We start from the raw sequence: 21,546 nt of genomic DNA, 5'->3' as shown, positions 1-21,546 counted from the left end.
TCACCAGTAAAAGCAAATAGATGAGCAAGTAAGAGGAACACGAACAATAAATCTTAAAACTTTATACAAATAAAAGGATTAAGATGTAAGCCAAGAAGGCCGTGGTAATAAAAATAACAAGAGGCGAAGCCTTCAAGGCTCACGTAAGAAATCGACAAACAGTAACACAAACTCAATCACTCCGTCACACACACACACACACACACACACACACACACACACACACACACACACACACACAGTAAGCATAGGTGAAACTGTGCAAGAAAGCGAGACCCTGGATCTGCCAAGTAGTCTCGGCCCGCTCACAATAACAATGACCGAGACTTTCAGTAATTCCTTTGCGTGACGTCTAACCCTCTTACGTCATAATGTGACGTCTTCAAATAGTTTCTATCACACACGTCGAACACTTTTGACCGAGACTGACGTAATCCATAGACTCGGAAATGTTAAAGTTTCTATCACACACACACACACACACACACACACACACGCACGCACGCACGCACAGACAGACAAAGTTTATCATCGCATAGGCTACACTTACGTGAGCCAAAAATATGTACAGTTTGGCGACTAGTGAGCCTAGGGTGAGGATATGTTGTCTAGAGGGTAGTCGCTAGAATCAGGAGGGATGGCGGGAGCCACTCGACCTCAAACTGAAACACGCTGATGTGATAATCTGGGCTTAGAGTTATACCCACAGCCCCATGTCCGAGTCCCTGACCAGTCGGCACAGCAGCAAGCTGTGTGACCAGCCTAGAGAACTGCTACTGCGCAAATAATCCTGGGGACTCAGACCATGGAGCTGCATATGGTCATATAAGGTTTTAAAGGTAATTCTATTTGTAGCGCATGGAGCGAAAATGTGTTGGAATGAATAGGGTTCTCCACAATGGCAGGACTTGTTAAAGATATGAAAGCGGCAGCCGCCGGCACGGAGACGTCTGAAGATAGTGAGGAGGTTTGTTGGGAGATCGGGGTGTAGATCGTTCATATTAATGGGTTGATAGGACAGAGATGTTACGTACTGACTTCGAATGAGTTTACGAATTTTACTGTAGAACTCGGTTACTGAGTAGCCGATGTTAGTGTTAGCTGGGCTAGATTCTGCCGCCTCTTTGGCAGCGACATCCGCCAGTTCATTTCCCCGGACCCCTACGTGAGAGGGGACCCAGAGAAATGATACGGATGTGCCGGATGCGATTAACTGGTGACATATAAAGAGGATTTCTCTTTGTAGCTCTGCCCGATTTGATGTGTTTCGATGCAGAGCTTGTGGTGAAGAGCGCGAGTCAGAGCAGAAAACTACCGCACGCGGTGTGACTGGGAGGTCATTTATAAAAGTGCATGCCATGAGCAAGGCAAATAGCTCGGCTGAGAATATGGAGATGTCTTTATTAAGAGTATATTTCCTTGAGATTTTGAGATCTGGGATCACAAAGGCGCAGCCAACGCTGCCGTCTGCAAATTTGGATCCGTCAGTGAAGACTTTTAAATGCTCCGAGAATTTGTAGTTTAGGGTTTCTTTTGTAACAGTAGCTAGGTAGACGGGGTTATCTTTTTTGGTAGTATTATCTTCACTGTCATATATATTAATATAATAGTAGGGGTTTCCTCAAGCCAGGGCGGGTAGGAGGGTGGGGGGACCCTGGCCAGCTCACTGATCTTCACCCCGCTATCAGCTAGAATGAAAAAACAATTTACTGATAAAAGGGGTCCTTAACGTCCTCACAGGAAATTTTCCTTTTAGGGACATGAGTTGATGATACGGGAAAGAAAAGGGCAAGACCAAGCAAGCCCGACCGTGATAGGACCCCGGCCCCGCTCTCCATGAATAAGGGAGGGGGGTGGGGCAATAAGAAATATACGATAAGATCCTTGTAAGAGAAATATTCATAATTTTTCCTTTATATGCGTTGACTTCCTAGGGGAAGGACCATTAAAAACATGGATTTTTAATTCAATTTTAGTTTCGTTAAGAAAAAGATAAAACTCAGGACCACCTGTGAAAAGGTTTAAAAGTGACAACATTGTGAGAAAAATATAAAGAACATGCGCAAAACGTAATACTGATCTTCTATAGGGTAGTAACATTTGGCGGGGGTGTAGCTCAGTTGGTAGCGCGCTGGATTTGTATTCAGTTGGCCGCTGTCAGCGTGAGTTCGATCCCAGGTTCGGCGGAAATTTATTTCACAGAGTCAACTTTGTGTGCAGACTCTCTTCGGTGTCCGAACCTCCCCCCGTGTACATTACATTGGGTGTGCACGTTAAAGATCCCACGATTGACAAAAGGGTCTTTCCTGGCAAAATTGCTTAGGCACAGTTAATAATTGTCTACCTATACCCGTGTGACTTGGAATAATAGGCCGTGAAAGGTAAATATGCGCCGAAATGGCTGCAATCTACTGGCCGTATAAAATTTCATCTCACACGGCATCACTGCAGAGCGCCTAGAACTGTACCCACGGAATATGCGCGATATAAGACTCATTGATTGATTGATTGATTGATTTGGACACATCATTTCATTGACGCACGCATGAGTTGCTATGCGGCATTTGTTAATTATAAATAGGATAAAAAGACCTATCTGCGTTGTCCGTCGACCTCCCCGCCACTACAATAGTCGCAGAGGAGGCGACGTCACATTAGCAGTATTAACTGAGAGAGAAAACAGCTATCCTCTTGTTTATATTATCATGTTTTTATGTTTATTGTGTAATCCGGAAACAGGAGTTTAAAACCATCAGGGGAAAAAAAAAAAAAAAATCTTTTATTTAAGTACTTTCTTTCAAGCCACTGAACGCCATTTCCATTCAAATACATAACACAACAATACGTCACTGATTCAAATAGACACTGATGTTCACCCCAAACAAAGAGCAACCACTTGCAAATCATTGCAATTACCTTTTTGAGACAAGACATTGTCTCTATCCTATTTGTGCGCTACCTAACCATAATTCAAGTGCTTCTGGTTATTTTTTTTCTAAGGGAAATAACTCTCCTATTTTACTCACTTACTTTTTCAATGGTGCACCTTACTTCCCCTGACAGATATTGACAACAACACTTTGTTGAACACAAGTTTTTAGAAAAAGAAGTTTGTTCACAACTACTTCCAACAAAACATAAGCTTTGTCATACTAAATAGTCTTTAAAATAAAAATTAAAAAGTTGTGTAAATCTTCTTCATGTATCATGTATGATCGTTTTCACCCCGCCATTCAGGCCACGCAAGCTGATTTTGGGGGCAACATACTGGGTATTTTCATGTTCCTGTAACCCACCAAACTCTGTCCTAGATTACAGCATCTTGGTCTTGAGCATCAGGTATCAGAGTAAATGCGCTCCTTGATTAAGCCCAGTCATTCTTTTTACCAAAAACTCAGTGCTAAAGCTCGTGCGGCCAACTGGTCAAAGTATATTTCGCATAGTCAACTTGGCCCAGTCAAGGACAGGCTTAACACTATTTGTGACTCAGGCAGACATAGTCAACTTGGCCCAGTCAAGGACAGGCTTAACACTATTTGTGACTCAGGCAGACATAGTCAACATGGCCCAGTCAAGGACAGGCTTAACACTATTTGTGACTCAGGCAGACAGTCAACTTGGCCCAGTCAAGGACAGGCTTAACACTATTTGTGACTCAGGCAGACATAGTCAACTTGGCCCAGTCAAGGACAGGCTTAACACTATTTGTGACTCAGGCAGACATAGTCAACATGGCCCAGTCAAGGACAGGCTTAACACTATTTGTGACTCAGGCAGACAGTCAACTTGGCCCAGTCAAGGACAGGCTTAACACTATTTGTGACTCAGGCAGACAGTCAACTTGGCCCAGTCAAGGACAGGCTTAACACTATTTGTGACTCAGGCAGACATAGTCAACTTGGCCCAGTCAAGGACAGGCTTAACACTATTTGTGACTCAGGCAGACATAGTCAACTTGGCCCAGTCAAGGACAGGCTTAACACTATTTGTGACTCAGGCAGACATAGTCAACTTGGCCCAGTCAAGGACAGGCTTAACACTATTTGTGACTCAGGCACACCTGCCAACCTGTGTCAAGCCTCAAGTCAAGTGTTGCAATGTGGATTTTTTTTTTCAGCGTAGCAAAGGGTGTTTGAGTGGCATTTATTAAAATGTATCCCCACATCCACATCTATGCCATCTTGCACAAGAAAAGACATTTTTCATGAAAGTTTCATGACAATGCAGGACATAAAATGCCCTTTAGAGAGTATCTGCAGTACCACCTTTCAGTATAGACTGTTGTATGACCTATTTTATGACTGCCACACGCAATGGAAGGTAGAAATGAGTACCAGGACTCTCAACAAGAGGAAACTGTTAGCATGCTTGTGCTGATTTGTTTAAGCGTAGCAATCTTGAGTTTGGCATAGCAGCGTAGTAATTGCTCTTAAAACATAGCATGCTTGTGATGATTTGTTTAAGTGTAGCAATCTTTAGTTTGGCATAGCAGCGTAGTAATTGCTCTTAAAACGTAGCATGCTTGTGCTGATTTGTTTAAGTGTAGCAATCTTTAGTTTGGCATAGCAGCGTAGTAATTGCTCTTAAAACATAGCATGCTTGTGATGATTTGTTTAAGCGTAGCAATCTTTAGTTTGGCATAGCAGCGTAGTAATTGCTCTTAAAACGTAGCATGCTTGTGATGATTTGTTTAAGCGTAGCAATCTTTAGTTTGGCATAGCAGCGTAGTAATTGCTCTTAAAACGTAGCATGCTTGTGATGATTTGTTTAAGTGTAGCAATCTTTAGTTTGGCATAGCAGCGTAGTAATTGCTCTTAAAACGTAGCATGCTTGTGCTGATTTGTTTAAGTGTAGCAATCTTTAGTTTGGCATAGCAGCGTAGTAATTGCTCTTAAAACATAGCATGCTTGTGATGATTTCTTTAAGTGTAGCAATCTTTAGTTTGGCATAGCAGCGTAGTAATTGCTCTTAAAACATAGCATGCTTGTGATGATTTGTTTAAGCGTAGCAATCTTTAGTTTGGCATAGCAGCGTAGCAATTGCTCTTAAAACATAGCATGCTACGCCGAAAGCGTAGCATTTGGCAGTTATACTCAGTCCGTCCCACTGCAAACCTTTCTTCATGAGCCCTTACCTGAGCCTCTCTCTAACACAGCGCAGAACAGTAAGTCGTTACGGCTGACGAAGCCCCCCTCCACCACCCGCTTGGCATGGGGCAGCCCTTCAAGGTCATCCAAGGTTATTCGCTTCAAAGACGACAGGCGTGAGACGATCTTGGCTGGAAACTTCTTGATGACTGATCCGCTGAGGGGTACGACGCCTTGCTCTGTGTACATAGATAGGCCATTCAATCATTTGTTAACATTGGACAAGAAGACTCCCTCCCTAAAAGATTTTCTCGGAGTTTTGTCAGTCTTAAACGGGGTCCACAACACTGAAAGATTACTAAACCACTGACTAACATCATCCTCCCCCAAACAATAACAGTAAAACCTGCGAGCAAAGGACACCCTTGGGGAACCTTGCCACTGTCCTTTGTACAAAGGTGTCCTTTCTTTTGAATATGAATGCGCAGACATTTTTTGGGAAGAAAAAACACAGCCAAATAGTTTTATTCTAAACTGTGCATTACATGTAGTCATACAGAAAGTGACAAAGAAAACAAGTTCAACATGCAACATGTATGTACAAAACCAGAATCAGTCTGGCTTGGTTCAGACGCACATCTTCAGAATGCTACTCAAGTTCATGACAGCTGTCAGCATTTCAGGGTGAACGGAGAACGAGCGAGAGAGAGAACGAGCGAGAGAGAGAGAGAGAGAGAGAGAGAGAGAGAGAGAGAGAGAGAGAGAGAGAGAGAGAGAGAGAGAGAACGACTGAGCGAGAGAGAGAGAGAGAGAACGGAGAACGAGCGATAGCGAGAACGAGCAAGAGAGAGAGAGAGAACGACTGAGCGAGAGAGAGAGAGGACGAGCGAGAGAGAGAACGAGCGAGAGAGAGAAAGAGGTGCAATCGGTTTCTTATCTGAAGCAATGGGCCATTCACGGGAATATTCTTTGATCGAGCTCTCGAAAACCACTCGAAGAGTTCGCCGTTCAATTTCTTTATCACATCGACTCTTTCTTCTAAAGTCAGAAATTTCCGTTTTGACATGATGAGACCGCGATCGACGAAGGATGAGACGAAGATGCATCACAGTACAGAAAGTAGAAACCCTAACTTGTTTTTGTTTGTGAGTTCAGTTTAATTCACGGCATCGACCAATGAGCGTGCACCATACAAAAAATCAATCTTTCAAGTGCTGTCGTTGGCTTACAAAATAAGCTTCTCGCGCGTTCACATCGCCAGCGAGAATTTGCAGAACCAAGATGGCGGACCGTTGTTGACAGGTAACGAACCAAATCGGGACCAAAAAAGAGTGTCCGCGTCCGCGCCTTTGAGGTGTCCGCTCTTTTAAGGTGTTTTTGAGTGTAAAATACATCCGTCCTCACTTGAAGTGTCCGTTATGCAAAGGTGTCCGCCGAATTAAGGGTCCGCTGGATGCAGGTTTTACTGTAACAAGAGATGAAATCATATTACAGGCAAAAGGCGTATCTAGCCTGCAGGCCTTACACAGAGGACCCCCCCCCCCCCATTTTAAACACTCCAATTCAACACTTCCTCCCTTTAACCCCCTGTTTTCCAAGACGTTTTGTTGACAACCTGTGTAACCTGACCCCCATTTTAAAACTCCTTCCTTTTTAAGACCTGATCTTCTCAGATTGTTGGAGGTGTGAAAGGGGGTTCCCCTGTGTATAAAGATGGTCCTCTTAACTGAACCAACCAACCAACCAACCTGCCGGCATGAGGTCCACTGTGTATAAAGATGGTCCTCTTAACTCAACCAACCAACCAACCAACCAACCAACCTGCCGGCATGAGGTCCACTGTGTATAAAGATGGTCCTCTTAACTCAACCAACCAACCAACCAACCTGCCGGCATGAGGTCCACTGTGTATAAAGATGGTCCTCTTAACTGAACCAACCAACCAACCAACCTGCCGGCATGAGGTCCACTGTGTATAAAGATGGTCCTCTTAACTCAACCAACCAACCAACCAACCAACCAACCAACCTGCCGGCATGAGGTCCACTGTGTATAAAGATGGTCCTCTTAACTGAACCAACCAACCAACCAACCAACCTGCCGGCATGAGGTCCACTGTGTATAAAGATGGTCCTCTTAACTGAACCAACCAACCAACCAACCAACCAACCTGCCGGCATGAGGTCCACTGTGTATAAAGATGGTCCTCTTAACTGAACCAACCAACCAACCAACCAACCAACCAACCAACCTGCCGGCATGAGGTCCACTGTGTATAAAGATGGTCCTATTAACTGAACCAACCAACCAACCAACCTGCCGGCATGAGGTCCACTGTGTATAAAGATGGTCCTATTAACTGAACCAACCAACCAACCTGCCGGCATGAGGTCCACTGTGTATAAAGATGGTCCTCTTAACTCAACCAACCAACCAACCAACCAACCTGCCGGCATGAGGTCCACTGTGTATAAAGATGGTCCTCTTAACTGAACCAACCAACCAACCTGCCGGCATGAGGTCCACTGTGTATAAAGATGGTCCTCTTAACTGAACCAACCAACCAACCTGCCGGCATGAGGTCCACTGTGTATAAAGATGGTCCTCTTAATAACAACTGTGTGAATGGTGCTATACTGAATGAAAGAGTGTGACATGAAGTTCTTGTACATCATTGTAAAGAGTGTGAATGACGTTTTAGTTTAGATGTCAAGTGCTTACAGCAAGCCTTTTTAACGAAAGTTTTTGATTTAGCGCTATATAAATGTTCTTATTATTATTATTAACTCAACCAACCAACCAACCAACCAACCTGCCGGCATGAGGTCCATTGTGTATAAAGATCCTCTTAACTGAACCAACCAACCTGCCGGCATGAGGTCCACTGTGTATAAAGATGGTCCTCTTAACTGAACCAACCAACCAACCTGCCGACATGAGGTCCACTGTGTATAAAGATAGTCCTCTAAACTGAACCAACCAACCTGCCGGCATAAGGTCCACTGTGTATAAAGATCCTCTTAACTGAACCAACCATAACCAACCATAACCAACCAACCAACCAACCTGCAGGCCTGGCAAAACATACCCAACGAAGAGAGCTGGCGCAGCAGTCTGTGGCGCGCCTTGAGGCGCTGTCGCAGCCGCTTGATGCTCTGCTGCATGTAGGTGGCGCTGATGGAGGTCTTGGCGCACACAGTCATACTGGTCGAGCCGCTCGGTGTGTCCGACTCCGTCAGGTCCAGAAACTGCAGACCGCCGAGCCACTGCGCCCACATGTAGGGTCGCCCCACACGGTCCACGTACTGACCAAACTCTCCCATGCTGCGGACAAAACAAGATAGGTCAGTCAATGGTGCAATGTACTGACCAAACTCTCCCATGCTGAGGACAAAACAAGATAGGTCAGTCAATGGTGCTATGTACTGACCAAACTCTCCCATGCTGCGGACAAAACAAGATAGGTCAGTCAATGGTGCTATGTACTGACCAAACTCTCCCATGGTGCAACGTACTGACCAAACTCTCCCATGGTGCAACGTACTGACCAAACTCTCCCATGGTGCAACGTACTGACCAAACTCTCCCATGCTGCGGACAAAACAAGATAGGTCAGGCAATGGTGCAACGTACGTACTGACCAAACTCTCCCATGGTGCAACGTACGTACTGACCAAACTCTCCCATGGTGCAATGTACTGACCAAACTCTCCCATGGTGCAACGTACGTACTGACCAAACTCTCCCATGGTGCAATGTACTGACCAAACTCTCCCATGGTGCAACGTACTGACCAAACTCTCCCATGGTGCAACGTACTGACCAAACTCTCCCATGGTGCAACGTACTGACCAAACTCTCCCATGGTGCATAGACGAATCGCTTTCCACCCGGATCACTTGGATTAAAAAAAATTTTTTTAAAAAAAACATTTTTTTTTCACATTTAAAAAAATTATTAGAGTAAAATTAAACATTAAAACGTTCATAATAAACAATAGTAAACAAGAATTTAAAAAAAATAAAATAAAATAAAACAAGAAATTCCTACGAGGTAGGAAAAACAACCGCGTCAAAGGGAAATAACCTTCTCAGTTGGTGGCAGTGACTGAGTGAGAATGGTTATTTCCCTTTGACCATTAAGATGTCCCTCTCTAAGTCCTTGTATAATTTTAATCCACCAATAACTCCCTAACCGTGTGTTTGACTGGTCCCAATTTTTGTAAGGACCGTCTCAGGAATGTATAGAACCTGTTCACCAAGTTTGGTGACGATCGGTCCGTTCATTCTTGAGATCTATATGCGAACACAAACAAACAAACAAACAAACAAACACATCGAGCAAAACCTATACACACCCCTATACCGGGGGTGTAAAAATAGACGCCCATGCCGGGAATCGAACCCGGATCACTTTGGCCACCAAGCCACTAACTCTGACAATTTTCCCAGTGAACTCAAATGCCTAGGGTGCTAAAATTAGGTCGCCCAGCACGCGAAGTGCACACACACATACACACATACACACACACACACAAACACACACACACACACACACACACACACACACACACAAACAGTAACACTAACACATGTGCACAAAATGAACACACCTGTACACACACGCACAGCACGCAAACGACAGATCCTGCAGCAGACGACAGATCTGCAGCAGACGACTCTCTCTCTTTCAGTCTCACCGAGACCAAAATAATCCCCACCCGCTGGTTGGCTTGGAAATCACGCTTTTCTCGTCACTGGGTGACGTCTTTCGCTGTTCTATCAGCTCAATGGCTGGCTGTCGCTCCGATTGAATTCGTCCAACCGTCAAGAACTTTTGTGTTTTTTGGGGCATTTAGGTCCCAGGTAACATTATGAAGTTTTAATACGATCAATCGGACCTATTATCAAGTTAGTGTATCAACTTTTGAACGAACTGCGCCCAGTAGTTTCCCAGCAATAAGCTGTTAAGTCGAGACAGACAGACAGACACACACACAATTAAAGTCTGCTGGACCCTCCTACTGCGTACTCGGGGATAATGCCCTAACCTCATCAGTAGGCCCACAGTCAGCGCAGGCGTCAATAGGATGGGGAGTACACCCTGGTAGATAATGCCCTAACCTCATCAGTAGGCCCACAATCGTCAATAGGATGGGGGATACTACCTGGTAGATAATGCCCTAACCTCATCAGTAGGCCCACAGTCAGTGCAGGCGTCAATAGGATGGGGAGTACACCCTGGTAGATAATGCCCTAACCTCATCAGTAGGCCCACAGTCATCAATAGGATGGGGGATACTACCTGGTAGATAATGCCCTAACCTCATCAGTAGGCCCACAGTCATCAATAGGATGGGGGATACTACCTGGTAGATAATGCCCTAACCTCATCAGTAGGCCCACAGTCATCAATTCACGACTTTCCGACCTTGACATTGTAGTGGGGGTCAAGTGGGCGTCGGCATCATTGTCCAATCAGAAATAGGGATGCGCTTCCGCTTCCTGTCCCGCCCAGTCTGCGCAAAAGAAATGGCGCAAAACTGTTTGCGCGGAAAAAGGTGATGAAAAAAAAGAACACAACCTGGTTTGATAACCAAATGATTGCGACCTTGCATTCTAGCATCATTTAATGTGGAACAACGACACATCTGATAAACAAATAGCCAGTTTGTTACCAACATGAGAAACTAGGGTTTAGAATCGAAGCGGTAAACCCGGACGCTGTTTGTACACGTAAATCCGGAGAAGCTATCGAAGTAGGTGACATGTCGTTTCACTCTGAGTGTGCCAGCACCGGCCCTCTACCCGCCAAATCCCCACTAGGCAGGGAAAGTGGTTCGACCTTGCATGACTGCAGGGCAAGTTCGATTTTGTTAGCTAAAATTGCTGCTAGTGCTGCCTTGTCTAGATCTGAAACTTTTTCAATTGGATTTTTTTTCTCTATAATACTGGAATAAGTGGGTGCTTTTCTAGATCTAAGCATCGACCGATAGATAAAGATGTTCCTTGCATTGCATTCTCCTAAATCTGTTATTCTAACCAGTTTGTTTAAGAATATAATTGTTCGTTTTTTGTTTGTTTTTAGTTGATAAGCTTACAAGATTTTTTCTTTTTTAAGTAAGTGGTTTCACACGTATAACATGAGACCCACATGCACTAGACAATGGAAGTTGAGGTCCTCGTTTAATACAACAAATGCCAGTATTATATTTCAGACTCCTTTTGGAGGAATGTGTGGGGTTTGGGTGTTGAACTTGAAGTGGTAGATTGTTTGCACAGGTATGAATGTTCGTACGTTCGAACGTGCACACATGTATGCAGGCATTTGTTTGTCAAGCAGGAACATGCAACATTTTGTTGACCGTATGTGAGTGCGTGTGTAATAAAACCAACGACAAACAATACAAAAAGCTCCAGCTCTGCTTCTTCACCAGTCACAGACGCATTGCGTTGTTCAGCTTTCCAGAAATATATTAACCCAGTCAGAACCCGCTTCATGAATATTTTATTTCAGGAAAAAGTCAATCGAATCTACACAAAAAAAGGTTATTGTGTTGTTCTGTCTTTGAGACTGTATCACATGATATTGAGCTACTAGAAGAAACATGTCTGTGGCATAGTTTGACCCAACAGATAGAGAAGTCAACAGAGGTATTCTGCCGTCAGCAGCTTTATTGCTGTTTTGAATTTGATCTTGCATAATTTTATTACATAATTTTGCAACACACAAAGAAATCGTAATTGAATATTTTACGCAAAATTGAATAATTCGCAAACATGTTTGTATGAACAAATATTATTTTAAGAAAATATGAGTGTGAGGATGGACGTATTTTGAGAGAAGTAGCAGAAATTCTTTTTACGTTCTTTAGCTACATGCACACGTTCTGTTAATTACGTTCTTAGCAGGGAGATCCAGATTAATAATACTGCTGTGACAGGTTGTGGTTTCCATACACACTTTGAATACAGGAAAAAAAAACAAAAAAAACCCCACAGTTAAAAAAAAAAAAAAAATGTGCACATAGGATTAAAATATTAAAGTGTACAGAATAATAAAAGCAACATATGTACAAAAACAAATCTCGTGGTTCTCTTGTCAAACCCACTGTAGTAAGCACAGAATAGGAGAGAAGATTTTGGAGAAGGTGGCTTAACCTACTGAAGTAAATGATCAAGAGGATTCTAAGCATCCAGTGCTAAAGCTCTCAAATCACAAGACAAACACACTTGTTGTGGCTATCCGAACTGTTGATTTAAAAAAAAAACATACCCACAAATTGTAAACATCTATTACAAAATTATAGATATTGTATGGATCTGTCTTTGTAAAATATACTGAACAGAAAATTTTAAATAATCTGCACAAATCTCGTGGTTCTCTTGTCAAGTAGTAGGCACAGAAAAAAACACAAAAAAACCCTGTGTTTTGTCTTGTAAATTATACTTTACTAAATGTGTACAGTATTCTAAGAAAAGAAAAATTCTTCCTTTTTATCATATCAATTGCCTCCCTTGAATTTTATTTGTAAAATAATTCTGAGAAAAAAAGCGTTCTACTTAAAAGCAGTGCAATCAAGAAAATGGGTACAACCTGTGTGTATACCTTTATTCCTTATTCTTTTTATTTAATTGAGGATGTCACTACGCAGTTTTACTGATTTAAAAAAAAAACTGCTTCAAATTATCTCCCTTGAACAAACACTTCTTTTTACAATTAAATTTTGTTTACACGAAGAGGTAGTTTTAAGGGTATATACAAGAAAACAATATTGCAACCTTAGATGTATTTACATTTGGACTAATTCCATTAAAAAAAATTCAAACTATAAATGATAAATCAAAATAAAACAGATTTTGGGGCTGTGCACAAGCTAATAGGATTAAACACGAAAGTCGTACCGAAGAATCGTCAAATACTTTTGCTAACAGCTATACTTAAACATAAGAAAATATGATCTGCATCTCTTGTTATGAAGATGATGGCACTGGTCCACCGAAGTGCATGCCATATATGCTTTACTGTGCGCTCTCCCTCTCAATGGTCTTTCCCTGGCTGACTCGATTCTGAGGAGATAAAAGAAAACACATTCAGTACAAGCTGTAAAAAATAACAACAAAACTAGTATTACTTACAGTAGCTGCTGGTTTCTGAGTATTTGATTGAAGGCCCAATCCGACTTGTACGAAGTTTGCCCGACTGTCGCAGATTTGGTCAGGTAATTGCATGGAGTAAAATCATGCCTCAATTTGGTAACATACAAACTGCAATATTCTAAGGCTGTGAGTGTGAGAATACATCGGCGCCACTTTTTAAAAACTTTCTTTTTGTGTGTGCGCATGTTTTAGTGCCAAAAATGAATAGGCCGAGTGCTCTCTCTGCAAAACTTGTGTGAAGCTTCAGAGCTCTATCAATGGTTTGAAAGAAAAAACATACTTTTCCATGTTTGACGTTCTTGTTCCCTTCCCTGTGAAATTTACTGTCCGTAGGTTACCGGATTTTGTTAATGTCCGTGAAAACCTCAACTATTCATTGCTGAGTGCCCAGTGATAGCTATCCCCCTCAACGACCTTGCACTGCTGAATCCTGATTCTTCCCATTGTTTGATTCTGTAATGAAATTGTGTAGTTGGTAGTTATGTGAGCTTCTTCTTGGGGGTGGGGGGTTATTAAACCATCAGATCACAAAGTAAGACTTCATTGTAATGTGCAGATATTTGTTCAGGTGCCCACCATTTTCTATGTGAAAACATGTTGCTAACTAACATGAACCCAACCTTAAAACATGATGTAGGTGAGTAGCCCATCTAGAAAAAAGAACCTGTTCTAATTCGGAATTAGAACAGGTTCGTTTTTCTAGATGGGCTACTCACCTACATCACGTTTCATGGTTGGGTTCATGTTAGTTAGCAACATGTTTTCAAATTCTCATCAGGCAATCACGGCTGACACTAAACACAGAACAGGTGGGAAAGACATAATTCAATTTACTCACCTTCCTTGCATTGTGAGACTGGCCATATGAATCTGCTGAAGTAGTTCCTGCACATATTTAATCAAATATTCATCTTAATAACGTGTTAATATCGCTTGTTCTAGCAAATCAGACTTGACAGTTTTCTGAAGGCTTGCACAATTTAAGAGCTTGCCTGTCCCCAATCATTACAATAAGAAACAACATCTAGTATGCAAGTATTTTCAGGGTATGAAGGTTTTAATATAATGTCGGTTCTTCTGGGGGCATGGAGAAACACCTTACACAAAGTAGAACATACACAACAAATTTCAAACAATTGAAGTCACACCATAGTTTTACTCACAAACAAACAACAGCAATACAATAAACAGTCTGCAAACGCCTACATGTTGTCTACACTAGGTATAAAGAAACAAAGAAGCACATGAAGACAGGCTTTGTCAAGTAGACCATTATAGCGAATGAGCAACAGCTGATGATCCAGACCACCAAATTGACATGATTTCCCCTTATTCAGTTTGTGATTGTAGTCATATTGACGATGCATGACTTCAATTTTTCTAAGTAAGTCTCTTGGTGCGTTTACGGATACATTCATTGTCACAATTACGACCTGGGTAAACTTCAATTCATGACTTTTTTTTAACTGGCATAGACATTATGAGCATACCAGAATTATTTTCCTGTTAGACTGTCTTCTTCTTTTTCTTCTTCTGCGTTCGATATTCATGGCTGTCATATCGTCAGGTCAGTGGCTGCCATGAAGTCTGCATAAACCAATTAAATAAATAATTAAGGAAAAAAAACACCCTTACATCATAATAAATCAGAACCATCAAAACCACCCCCCTACCATCCAATAAAACCTGCATACAAAAACACTTCAAAATAAAAAAATGAAAACATTTAATTCCACTTCAAAAATATAAAAGTTGTTATGCTTTATTTTCATTATCTCTTTACACACACAAAAATTGCTGTGCAAATCTTATTAAAAACATCAATGCCCGAGACACCAGTAACCTGTTTATGTTGTTGACCTTGTAGGTTTTCAGTTTAAGAGGCTGTTCAAAAAACCGTTTCCCTGGAATCTGCACTATGATAACCATGAATAATACCATAGGGAAAATATTACATCACCAAGACCTAAAAAATAACACCAACCGACACTCCTCACCCTTATTTCACCCACTATGCCAACCCAAAGACTGGAAAATAATAATCAAATACAGAATGAACAAAAATGCTTGATTTCATTTCTCAAATGATAAGTTGAAAATCTTCATTCTTCATAATAATGTTTTTGGCATAATGTGTAATTGCCACAATTTACAGAGTTTTATGAAAAAATGATGCGATAAAAATCAAAGGGAAAACATTTGTTCATATACTGATACCTTATTTACCTTGTGGCTTGTGTGCCCCAGGTTTAGGAGCTGCTCAAACGTCCATTGCTCCTCAGTCTGCAAGAAATTAAGCGATGGCCTGAAGGAGAATGGAAAAAATCCTTTGTCAGCACCCTGTGTATGTGTGTGGGTGGGTGTTTTAGATAAATAGGCAGGGTGGGGGGGGGGGGGGGTGGGGGTGTGTGCAATAGGTACCACGCCTAATGCAGTCTGCAAAACAAGTGCAACACTTCTACAGAGCTTTTATGATACAAAGCTTCAAATAAGAAACACATTACAATCAAATGAAAGCTGAGCCTGTCATTGCAAAATAAGAAGGAATATACAACAATCCAGTGGCATGTAAAATATTGTTCCTTCAGAAAGATGGCTCTGACAGCAGAAACAATTTAACTTGAAGTTTGAGTCAAACATTATTTCTCTACATTAGCGAACGTAGGCTACTTGCAGTTATACCCCTCACACATGAAATATTCACAGATTGAATAACAGTTTGTTCCCAATGTTGCTTCCGTGTATCGGTTAGATCCATCTCGGTTAGATCCATCCGCAGAGTACGGATTGTCATCCGTTTAAAAAGGAAAAACAATCAGAACTTGTCATCAGTGATCAACCTACCTTGCAAGAGTGGGGTGAAACACTCACTTCCTGCCAACATGTCTGCAAAAAAAGGAAACAATGCCAATGAAAGCTTAAAATGATTCTTTTGTTCAATATGTGTACACGTGCTTCATTTCTGGGGTGAAAGTGTAAAATATATCGATGGATTGATAGAACAATATATAGCCTCAAGTTCACCGCACCAAAAAATACTTATCAATCAACATTGTCATCACTCGATCAGCTATTCCATCTCTTTCATGTGTGTGTGTGTGTGATGGTGTGAGCGTGTGTGTGCTTGTGTACGTGTGTGTGTGTGTGTGTGTGTGTGTGTGTGTGTGTGTGTGTGTGTGTGTGTGTGTGTATGTGTTTGTGAACAAGCTTTGAAAAACGTATGTTTACCTTGCTCTAGATCTACTGATTTTCGTAGGCGGAGACTTCTCTGCCGTGAGGGCGGCTTCGTTTCCCTGGCAGAATTCAACATCTTGTACAGATCTGCCGGTGATTTTCTTTTCCTCCGCTTCGTGAGTCACTTGATCCACAGATTTAACGAACATTGAATGTTCTTTTAGCTCTTGTGACGGAAGTACAATCAAGGAATTAAGTGGGCATTCCTGAGTCCTCTGCTGGCTTCATGTCCACAAAGTAAATCGCACAAACTTGCAGCGGGGTTTGGGGGGTAGTTTATTACTTTGAAGAAGAACAGCTATAGTCGTCGCTGCCCGTTCAGCATTCTTCGCGCGACTTTTGCAGAGGAAGGCATATGCATTTTTTTTCTCCTGCTAAATGTTGCCAGGGTGCACAAACTGAGAAAGCATTCCCGATTTTCCACAATGTTCTACTTCTTTCGAGTCTTTTGCACAACATGATTTATAACTGCCAGTGTTAGTGTACGTCTAATTCATGATGCCTACCTGACAGCTGGGTCAAAAGTTACGTTTGAGAAAATACTCGAACTAAGTTCCAAACAACTCGAAGAGCAGACATGTAACATGTGGGATTTTGGCAAGCGGAAACGACGTAGATCTAATGTCATTCAAGGGTATCGTAATGTGGGAATGTCAAGGCCAGTTTTTGACTGGTTTTGAACTGAAGTTGGGCTCCGAATGGAAATAAACACTTCCTCCAGCTGCGCGACCCATTGATAACAACAGTTGGAACTGGTAGGAAGATGAACAGGTCTTGTGAACTGGCTACACACTGTTACGGTTCAAGTATAAGTTCAAAGTAAACACTCAACTGAGGTGGCAGGTAATGGCGGACTTGACTTCCTTCATAACCAAATATCACTCTTCTGACAAAAAAACGCAAATGCTATGTTAAACCGGAAAATACGTAAACCGGAAAAGGAAGCGCATCAAAACCAAAATGGCAGCCCCCATGAAATCCGAAAGGTCACGGAAAAAAGTCGTGAATAGGATGGGGGATACTACCTGGTAGATAATGCCCTAACCTCATCAGTAGGCCCACAATCGTCAATAGGATGGGGGATACTACCTGGTAGATAATGCCCTAATCACATTACTTGATTCAGTCACTTGGCAATGAATATTGTCAAGTCTCAAAGAATAATATCACGATTTAGTGACATGAACCAGAAAGTTCACTCAGTGGATAACCTTCAGATGTAAACACATCACTTAATCATTTGTCTTTGTCTCCCAAGTAACACTTCCCTTCAAACACAAGCACAACAATGTTTCCTTGAATCAAACACTCACTAATTATCACATCAAACCACCAGCAACCATCAGAGAATAACTTCTGATATTTTCTTACCAACCAAGATTTGTTGTCAGTCCAGTGTGCGTACCATCTATCAGAGCTCATAGCCCTAAAGATCTTTTTTTCTAAGGGAAGTTACTCTGTTATACCTACTCTCTGCTTATAGTGGTGGTCTATTTCTGGTGCTGTCGGATTTCTGTAATCTGCCAAAACAGATCGATTGTTAATTTTCCACAATCAAGAATAACAAAACAAGCAAGGATATTATAATTTGATAATCATTCTGATATTATTATTACAAGACAAATTCTTTTGCGACTCGCACAATCTTGATGTAGAGACTGACGTTAACGCCTACTTGTCGGAATTTCCTTCACTGCCCCATAATTATATGTATGTCTGTCCCACCATAAAGTAGACATAACCAAGCTAAGAAAAGGTAACTCTTTTTTTTCTGAGACCATATGTGTGCTATCCAACTCTTGCTGAAGAGCTTCAAGTTATTTTTCTAAAGGGAAGTAACTCCGATTTTACTCGCATGTGAAGTCTACATTCCTCAAAATGTTAGTGGAACCATGTTTTGTTACTTGGCTGTTACAATTGTTATACCTTATAATCTGTGCAAAGCAATAGGCGACTTGCCCTATCGGCTAGCACAGCGAAGTCGCGCGATAAATCTGCAATACCCTGCTGGGTCTTGCGAGATCTGCCTCAAACTGTGAGAGGTTGCATTTCAGTGCAGACACTTCACCTTGAAAATTGTGAATTTGCACTGTGCAGCAGTGGGCTGCAGCAATGTTAGCCGCAAGAATAAATAACCCTAATAATCCTAAAGTTCGTCCGAAGTATCCAAGCATGGCCCGTACACAAAGGAAAGGCGATCAATTTTTTTTAACACAAGTCAGAGAACACCAGCGCTTGTGAAGCGATGGCTGAATTCTCTTCGACGTCAAAATGTATTTTTCTTTCTTTGAGGTATTTTTGCAACTTTGGTACTTGCAATCGCATGAAAATTCTGCTGTTTGGTAGCCATTGATCAGTGATTGTTCTGTATGGAAGGAACCATAACTCTTGAGAGCAAAAAATGTGCCCGCAGGGAAGTGAATCTTCCTTATCTTTCGTACCGGAGAGCTATCCAAGCGGGGTATTGTGCAAGTTGGCTATTCCATTCCCTTTACACTCTAGTATTGAATTGTGTCAGTTGTGTGTGTTTCCATTCCCTTTACACTCTAGTATTGAATTGTGTCAGTTGTGTGTGTTTCCATTCCCTTTACACTCTAGTATTGAATTGTGTCAGTTGTGTGTGTTTCCATTCCCTTTACACTCTAGTATTGAATTGTGTCAGTTGTGTGTGTTTCCATTCCCTTTACACTCTAGTATTGAATTGTGTCAGTTGTGTGTGTTTCCATTCCCTTTACACTCTAGTATTGAATTGTGTCAGTTGTGTGTGTTTCTGTGTCTGAGACACACACAGTGAGATATTTACTACATAGTGTGTAACTTCACACTCACCCAGGATTTTTACCAAATTACTTTCAATATCACCTGACAAATGTACTGTCAGGTCTCAAAAAAACCTCACATGACGGTATATATGTCATTGTAGAACGACATGTGACACAAGTAGTAAAATTTAGATTAAAAGTCCCACGGTGCCATTAACGACTTGAGTGTTTGTCCACTTTCAAAAAACAACAACAAAACATACGAAAAAAACAATTTTTCTTAAAATTAATATTAAAAGTCCTACGGTTTTAAGCCATTAAGGACTTGAGTGTTTGTCCGCTTTCAAAAATAAAAAATAAATAAATAAAAATAAAAATAAGGAGAGGAGGGCAGTGGGTGGGGTTGAGATGATAATGCTCTGTGGAATTCGTTAAAATGAAAAGTAGTTCAGATGTTTCTTGGTAAGAATTATAAGTCTGTATTCTATATCTTGAATAACGGGTTTGTAAAATGATTTTTTTATTCAAAACGAGTTAAAAGGTGGAACCTTTCAGGATCACCAGTAAAAGCAAATAGATGAGCAAGTAAGAGGAACACGAACAATAAATCTTAAAACTTTATACAAATAAAAGGATTAAGATGTAAGCCACGAACGCCGTGGTAAAAAAAATAAAAATATGTACAGTTTGGCGACTAGTGAGCCTAGGGTGAGGATATGTTGTCTAGAGGCTAGTCGCTAGAATCAGGAGGGATGGCGGGAGCCACTCGACCTCAAACTGAAACACGCTGATGTGATAATCTGGGCTTAGTTATACCCACAGCCCCATGTCCGAGTCCCTGACCAGTCGGCACAGCAGCAAGCTGTGTGACCAGCCTAGAGAACTGCTACTGCGCAAATAATCCTGGGGACTCGACCATGGAGCTGCATATGGTCATATAAGGTTTTAAAGGTAATTCTATTTGTAGCGCATGGAGCGAAAATGTGTTGGAATGAATAGGGTTCTCCACAATGGCAGGACTTGTTAAAGATATGAAAGCGGCAGCCGCCGGCACGGAGGCGTCTGAAGATAGTGAGGAGGTTTGTTGGGAGATCGGGGTGTAGATCGTTCATATCAATGGGTTGATAGGACAGAGATGTTACGTTCTGACTTCGAATGAGTTTACGAATTTTACTGTAGAACTCGGTTACTGAGTAGCCGATGTTAGTGTTAGCTGGGCTAGATTCTGCCGCCTCTTTGGCAGCGACATCCGCCAGTTCATTTCCCCGGACCCCTACGTGAGAGGGGACCCAGAGAAATGATACGGATGTGCCGGATGCGATTAACTGGTGACATATAAAGAGGATTTCTCTTTGTAGCTCTGCCCGATTTGATGTGTTTCGATGCAGAGCTTGTAATGAAGAGCGCGAGTCAGAGCAGAAAACTACCGCACGCGGTGTGACTGGGAGGTCATTTATAAAAGTGCATGCCATGAGCAAGGCAAATAGCTCGGCTGAGAATATGGAGATGTCTTTATTAAGAGTATATTTCCTTGAGATTTTGAGATCTGGGATCACAAAGGCGCAGCCAACGCTGCCGTCTGCAAATTTGGATCCGTCAGTAAAGACTTTTAAATGCTCCGAGAATTTGTAGTTTAGGGTTTCTTTTGTAACAGTAGCTAGGTAGACGGGGTTATCTTTTTTGGTAGTATTATCTTCACTGTCGTATATGATAGTAGGGGTTTCCTCAAGCCAGGGCGGGTAGGAGGGCGGGGGGACCCTGGCCAGCTCACTGATCTTCACCCCGCTATCAGCTAGAATGAAAAAACAATTTACTGATAAAAGGGGTCCTTAACGTCCTCACAGGAAATTTTCCTTTTAGGGACATGAGTTGATGATACGCTAAAAGAAGAAAGGGAGGGAAAGAAAAGGGCAAGACCAAGCAAGCCCGACCGTGATAGGACCCCGGCCCCGCTCTCCATGAATAAGGGAGGGGGGTGGGGCAATAAGAAATATACGATAAGATCCTTGTAAGAGAAATATTCATAATTTTTCCTTTATATGCGTTGACTTCCTAGGGGAAGGACCATTAAAAACATGGATTTTTAATTCAATTTTAGTTTCGTTAAGAAAAAGATAAAACTCAGGACCACCTGTTAAAAGGTTTAAAAGTGACAACATTGTGAGAAAAATATAAAGAACATGCGCAAAACGTAATACTGATCTTCTATAGGGTAGTAACATTTGGACACATCATTTCATTGACGCACGCATGAGTTGCTATGCGGCATTTGTTAATTATAAATAGGATAAAAAGACCTATCTG

At 41.8% G+C, this 21,546-nt stretch overlaps 1 protein-coding gene and 1 long non-coding RNA gene across 2 annotated transcripts in view; both read right to left on the bottom strand.

Moving 5' to 3' along the window:
- Positions 1 to 4,299: 4,299 nt before the first annotated feature.
- Positions 4,300 to 21,546, bottom strand: part of LOC138976869 (THO complex subunit 5 homolog) — a 103,497-nt gene continuing 86,250 nt past the window's right edge. Inside the window, exons 2-3 of the mRNA XM_070349754.1 lie at positions 8,176 to 8,411; positions 4,300 to 5,326 (exon numbers count right to left, since the gene is read on the bottom strand). Coding sequence (XP_070205855.1) covers positions 5,121 to 5,326; positions 8,176 to 8,410 — 441 coding nt within the window. The 5' untranslated portion in view covers position 8,411 and the 3' untranslated portion in view covers positions 4,300 to 5,120. The remainder of the gene's footprint in view (positions 5,327 to 8,175; positions 8,412 to 21,546) is intronic.
- On the bottom strand, positions 10,507 to 17,484 carry LOC138976868 (uncharacterized). The gene is made up of 6 exons (XR_011459200.1): positions 16,475 to 17,484; positions 16,091 to 16,132; positions 15,473 to 15,551; positions 14,737 to 14,833; positions 14,085 to 14,131; positions 10,507 to 13,156 (listed from the first exon to the last, which is right to left on the bottom strand). It is a non-coding gene; the product is annotated as an uncharacterized lncRNA (long non-coding RNA).

Source organism: Littorina saxatilis, linkage group LG9 (assembly GCF_037325665.1).
Source record: "Littorina saxatilis isolate snail1 linkage group LG9, US_GU_Lsax_2.0, whole genome shotgun sequence".
In the NCBI taxonomy this organism is placed as follows: Eukaryota; Metazoa; Mollusca; class Gastropoda; order Littorinimorpha; family Littorinidae; genus Littorina; species Littorina saxatilis.
The sequence above is the reverse complement of the archived record's forward strand: the minus strand, read 5'-3'. Positions and strand labels throughout refer to the sequence as shown.